This window comes from Otolemur garnettii, unplaced genomic scaffold, assembly GCF_000181295.1.
Source record: "Otolemur garnettii isolate 467f Iridium unplaced genomic scaffold, OtoGar3 scaffold00017, whole genome shotgun sequence".
NCBI classification, from domain to species: domain Eukaryota; kingdom Metazoa; phylum Chordata; class Mammalia; order Primates; family Galagidae; genus Otolemur; species Otolemur garnettii.
Window position 1 is genome coordinate 5,944,195 of NW_003852412.1, and position 6,484 is coordinate 5,950,678.

The 6,484-nt window shown below is 37.4% G+C and overlaps 1 protein-coding gene across 1 annotated transcript in view; it reads left to right on the forward strand.

Moving 5' to 3' along the window:
• The window catches only part of BDP1 (B double prime 1, subunit of RNA polymerase III transcription initiation factor IIIB), a 114,892-nt gene that overhangs the window by 48,131 nt on the left and 60,277 nt on the right, over nt 1–6,484 (forward strand). Inside the window, exons 12-15 of the mRNA XM_023510861.1 lie at nt 2,397–2,556; nt 3,248–3,339; nt 3,921–4,116; nt 4,837–4,967. Of these exons, the coding sequence (XP_023366629.1) occupies nt 2,397–2,556; nt 3,248–3,339; nt 3,921–4,116; nt 4,837–4,967 (579 nt within the window). The remainder of the gene's footprint in view (nt 1–2,396; nt 2,557–3,247; nt 3,340–3,920; nt 4,117–4,836; nt 4,968–6,484) is intronic.

Genomic DNA, 6,484 nt, shown 5'->3' on the forward strand with positions numbered 1-6,484 from the left:
CCGGGCTGGGGATTTGAACCCGCCACCTTAAGTGTATGTGGTTGGCGCCTTAGCCGGTTGAGCTATAGGCGCCGAGCCGGGAAGATCTCTTGAGGCCTGCAGTAGAGCCTGGGCAACATAATGAGACCCTGTTTGTGTGGAAAATAAAAATAAAATAGACAGCTGTGATGGCAGGAGCCTGTAGTCTCCTCAGCTTCTGGGAGCCGGAGGTGGATTGATTGAGCCCTGGAGTTCCAGGTTATAGTGAGCTATGATTGGGCCACTGTACTCCAGCCTGGGTGACAGAATAATATCCTGTTTCTTAAAAAAATATATAGTATTTCTACCCTATTCCTCTTATTTGGTCAGGGATATGTAATTCCTTCCTCCCCTCACTCCAGTTTATATATTTTTAAGGCATGGTAGAGTTACTTTGTTGCTTAGGCTGAACTTTAACTCTGGGGTTCAAGAGATCTTCTTGCCTCAGCTTCCTAATTATCTGGGACTGTAGGCTCTTGCCACTGGGTCTGGCTTACCTCAGGTTTTTCATTTTAAAATTTATAACCTTGCTGGGTGTGGTAACTCATACCTGTAATCCTAGCACTCTGGGCGGCCGAGGCAGATGAATTGCCTGAGCTCACAGGTTTGAGATGAGCCTGAGCCAGAGCAAGACCCCATCTCTATTAAAAATAGAAAAACTGGGCTCGGCACCTGTGGCTCAAGTGGCTAAGGCACCAGCCACATATACCTAAGGTGGTGGGTTTGAATCCAGCCAGGGCCGCCAAACAACAATGATGGCTGCAACCAAAAAAAATAGCCAGGTGTTGTGGCGGGCGCCTGTGTCCCAGCTACTTGGGAGGCTGAGGCAGGAGACTCGCTTGAGCCCAGGAGTTGGAGGTTGCTGTGAGCTGTGATGTCACAGCACTCTACGCAGGGGGATAGCTTGAGGCTCTGTCTCAAAAAAAAAAAAGAAAAACTGGCTCGGTGCCCATAGCTCAGTGAGTTGGGCACCGGCCACATAAACACCGAGGCTGGCAGTTCGAACTCAGCCTGAGCCTGCTAAACAATAATGACAATTGCAACAAAAAATAGCCAGGCATTGTGGTGGGCACCTATAGTCCCAGCTACTTGGGAGGCTCAGGGAAGAGAATCACTGCAGCTGGAGAGTTTGAGGTTGCTATGAGCTGTGATGCCATGCCATGGCACTCTAATTGAGGGTGACATAGTGAGACTCTGTCGAAAAAAAAAAAAAAGAAAGAAAAACTGAGGCAAGAGGATTGCTTAAGCCTGAGTTGGAGGTTGCTGTGAGCTATGATGCCGCAGCACTCTATCCAGGGCGATAGGTTGAGACTCTGTCTCCAAAAAGAAAAAAAAAGAAAAGAAAATTTATACTCTAAAGAAAAGTTGAAAGAATAGGATAATGGAGCATCTGTATACATGTGTGATTTCCCTTAGATTCCTTGATTTTTATAATCTTGTCAAATTTGTGTGTTCTTTTTCTCAGTTTAGATTTTTTTTTTGTAATTTTGTCTGGGGCTGGGCTTGAACCTGCCACCCCTAGTATATGGGGCTAGTGCCCTACTCCTTGAGCCACAGGTGCCACCCTTTTCAGTTTAGTTTTAATATGACTTATTAGGAATGAAATGAAATTTTTTTTATCTTTTAAACCTATTTTTTCTTTTTCCTGAGATAGTTTCACTATGTTACCCTCAGTACAGTGCCGTTGTGTCATAGCTAGAGTGCATTGGTGAGATCATAGCTCACTGCAGCCTTGAACTTTTAGGTTTAGGTGATCCTCCCATCTTAGCCTCTCAAGTAGCTAGGACTATAGACATGTGCCACCACATGTCTAATTTTTTGTAGTTCATATTGAGTTTTGCTTATTGTCTAGGCTGATAACTCCTGGTCTCAAGCAGTCCTCCTACCTTAGCCTCCCAAAGTGTAGGATGAGAGGCATGAGTTACCACTCCTGGCCTGTGAATGGTGTATGTTTAGCATCTGATAGAGCAAGTTACAGTCTCTTTTCCAATTTTCTTTTCTATTCTTACTGTAAATGAGCATTTAAAGGAGTTCTTTGTGGTTATTTTAGAATTTTTTTTGTAGAGACAGAGTCTTACTTTATCGCCCTTAGCGGAGTGCTGTGGTGTCACACCGCTCACAGCAACCTCCAACTCCTGGGGATAGGTGATTCTCTTGCCTCAGCCTCCTGAGTAGCTGCGACTACAGGTGTCTGTCACAATGCTTGGCTATTTTTTGTTGCAATTGGGCCAGGGTGGGTTTAAACCTGCCACCCTGGGTATATGGGGCTGGTGCCCTACCCACTGAGCCACAGGCGCTGCCTTATTTTAGAATTCTTTAGAATTTCATTTAGGCATGACTACATGTTGTATGCAATTTAAATAATAATAATTTTTTAGGGAAACGGATCAAACAGAAAATGTTAAGCCAGTGTTAAGAGGTCGACTTCAGAGACCTAAACCAAATTTATCAAGGGCAATTGTGAAGAAATCGGTTCTTTCAAAAGGCAAAACAGATTCAGAGAGCAAGAATTCACATCCTGAAGCTTCAGTTGATAAGGTATGGAATAAAAATTTCCCTTAAATATTGTAGTTTAGTAAAAATTCTTAGTTTGTAATTAAAAATTATTATTGCTTTTGTTAGAACAGGTGCAAGAACTTACATATTATTAACATTAGGTTTTTATCTAGATGTAACCAGTCTTTTCACATGTATCCTTTTAGGTTTTCCTTTTTTGAGTGTTGTCATTCAGATACATAGGATAGGTTTTCTTTTATAACACTGAATAGTGGTATGAATTCAGCTTTGTATCCTTTAATAATTAAATTAACATTTCATGATTATTTTTCATGTCATTTAACAATTTTTGAAAGCATGATGTTTAATTAGTTCAGAATAGTTTATCAGCGGAGTATAACTGAATTTATTTCAGTTATTAGATATTTTCCCTTTTACCGTGATTAATATTTTATTTGTTCTACTTAAAATAGAGTTTTCAGAGTGATATTACTGGGTCGAAGAATAGGAACATTGTTAAGACTCTTGATTCATATTGGCTGAAGGCCTTCTAGTAATGTATGAACTGTCTGTTTTATGTTATTGCCATCTACATTTAGGATATTTAGAAAATCTTATCTAGGTAGAAGCACAAAAAAATGAAATTCCATTGTTTTATTTTCTATTCATTTATTATATAAAGTTTGGACTTTTTTACAGTAGGTAGGTTAACTGTAAAGTATTAAATTCACAGAATCAAATGGAAAAAGATAAAATGAATTCATCTGACAGTTCTGGAATGGAGAATACAGAAAGAGAGAATCCAGAAGCTAAGACTCCATCTAAGTAAGTATTTAAGTAGTAGTGTGAAAATAGTAACTCTTAGGAATGATTGTAATAACTTGTGTATGAGTCCATTGAGTTAGCAATTATATTTTTTCTCAAGTTATTAATAAGATATCTTGTTAAAAAAATGGTAAAGGTAGATGAGTTGTATGTGGTGAAGTTCCGGGATACTTTTATTTATATCAAGGATTTTAGAAGGGAATATTTAACTTGAAATGGAAGATCTAAAACAGGCTTCATTCTAAAGTGAATCTGACCATTGGGTTTATGGCTATTCCGGGAATACCATTTATACCATAATTTGGGGCTAATCGTCTGGAGTTATACATTACATAATATCCTTAATGAGGAATAGTATATATATTTTTCAGATGCAGGCTTTTTTAGTTTTATAATGAAATTTGATTTAAAAGTACTTTCTATAGTGAGGCTTCCAGGATTATGTCTGTTTAGGGCACTTGTGAATTATTTTCTATTCCATATGATTTACTTATTTATACCAGAGAGGAGGAAATACTGAAAAGCCAGCGAGTTTGAGAATTCCGAGTAAACATTGATTTTTTTTCTTTTTGTGGTTCTAGTTTGAGTGAAAAAAATTATTTGCAGGAAGATAATCAACCGAAGGCTCTTAGATCTGCAAGAGTAATGAGGGGCCGATTGCAAAGGCTAAAGCCAAATGTAGGCAAAGCTGCTGAAAAAAAAGAAATTTTTGCATCACAAGAAAAAATTGAGGCCAATGTAGATAAGAATGAAAATGAATCCTGTACTAATAGAGATGTAAGTAGTCTAATTCCTCCCCATCATTTTGTTAACAGGACATAAGCTTGCCTTCACTCCTTTTTTAAAATAGCAATATGGCACAATTTATGTGTGTCCTTTATTAAATTTATGTTCTAAATCTTAAAGCCAGAAGCATAATTGTAATGTCATTTTAGAATTTCAGCATTTAAGATAATAGATATTCTGCTTTTATCTTACCTTATATTTGGACTTGCTTTTCCTTGTAACTCAGCAGATGTTTGAATCAACTGTCCTTTTGGAAGTGATACGTATATAAATGAATTTTAATATTAGTTTAAACAATAAAATATTAAAAGCTTTCTACTAAAAATTCTGAGAACAAAGATCATGGATTTTATGATGATAAAATAGTAGTTTTCATGATAAGGGTAAAAGTTGGGTGATTTGAGATTTGAATTTCTTATAATTCCCATTAATTATGATAATCTGAATGATTCAGAAAGATAGACCCCCATTGAGTAATTCTAACAGATAGGACTGCAGTAATTACTTGCTTTCTGATTGAGAGAGAAGAAGAAGGGCTTTGAGATGTGGTAAAGGTTGACTTAAGAAATTTTCTAAGGTATCTACAGAAAAAAACATTAAAAAGCACCCTTTGAATATCATTTTATAATTTTGAAATTTTTGCCATTTTCCTTATACTCAAATGAGACAGAATTTTCAGTGAAATCTGTTAAAATTTTATGTTTCATTTAGATTTCCCAACAAATGGAAGATCAATTGTGTAAAAATATTGAATGTGAAGATGTTACATCACAGCCTGCAAAAAAAGATTCTTCTCAAGGTGTGCAGCTAGAAGAGCCAAAGGTTCTTAATGAATGTATAAAGTAAGCATCATTTTGTATACATAATATTTGAATTTTGCTTTAAACAAGCAAATTAGATGGGTTTGTTATCTTTGTATCAAGGTACACAGTGCTTAAAACCCTAACTTTGGCTGGGTGCTGTGTTTCACATCTATAATCTAGCACTCTGGGTGGCCAAGATGGAAGGATCGCTTGAGGTCAGGGGTTTGACACCAGCCTGAGCAAGAGTGAGACTCTGCATCTACAGAAAAAAGGATTAAACTAGAGAAAGAAGTTCAAACAAGCAATAGCATACTTCTTGATAAGTATACAGGGTATACTAAGGTTGCCTATAAGTCACCATACATAGGGAAAATGGGAAATGGTAGTGAAATGTACCTTTATTGACAAAATATTCCTGACAAAATTTTACAAATGTTGGGTGTCTAATGGGACAGTGGCTAGCAGAGGAGATGGCGCTGAGGAAAGTACAAAACTTACACTGAACTTAGTGTGTAACACTGAAAGCCTGTAAAAGCATACACGGTTTTATGTGCTTTGTGGCAGCATGAGAACAATGCAGCACCTGTCCTGATTCCTGGAGTGTTTTTATTGGGTGTATAACAGAGTATATGTTCAAGAAGCACAGCAGTCAGTAGTCAGCAGTCAAGGTTGAAAATGAGAGAGGGGAGATTACAGCCCCCAAGAAAATTGGGTAAAGGGTAAACAGCACATAGGGTAATGAAACATCTGAATTGGCCAGATAACGGTACAACTAGAAGAGAGAGGGGGAAAAGCCAGTCTCATTTCCTTCAACGGCCTTTCCAGCCCAAGATACTAGTTGATGGTCTTGGCTTGTCTGCAATGCTGATTTCCCCATGCAAAGATAATCACAGAGACATTCCCCTGACTGGGCACTTTACCTAAGTTGGAAAGTCTGTGAGGAATCCAGACTGTCTGCCTCCCACATACATAGGAAATATTTGGTAAAATTTTGTCAGGAATATTTTGTAAATTTGGTTAAATTTACCTGCAGTTTCCCATTTTGTCTATGTGTGGCGACTATATGGGCAACCTTTGGGGGACACCGTGTGGTTGTATACTTGTTCAGCCAGATATAGCTGAATAAACTTTGAGTTTTTAATTTAATATATCTTTTGCCCAAGATTAATCATCTTTTCTAACTAGTCATTTTATCATCTATTAATCTATTATTAACAGAACACAAAACAGTCCTGCTCTTCTGGAGAGCCAGGTGCTTATTCTGGATATGATTTTATGCCTAATAGCATTAGGCAAATGTATATTTAATCTGTCCTTTTATTCTCAATTTGTATTATGAAATCAAGAACTCAGAGAAATGTCTGTATAAGAAATTTCATTTTTAATTGTTTTTAAAAAGGGGGGGATATGTGGTTCTTAGTTAGAAGACTTTATTATATTCAAGTTATTATACTTTTATCCAGCTTTTTTTTTTTTCTGAGACAGCTTCAAGCTGTCCCCCTGGGTAGAGTGCTGTAGCATCACGCTCACAGCAACCTCCAACTCCTGGGCTCAAG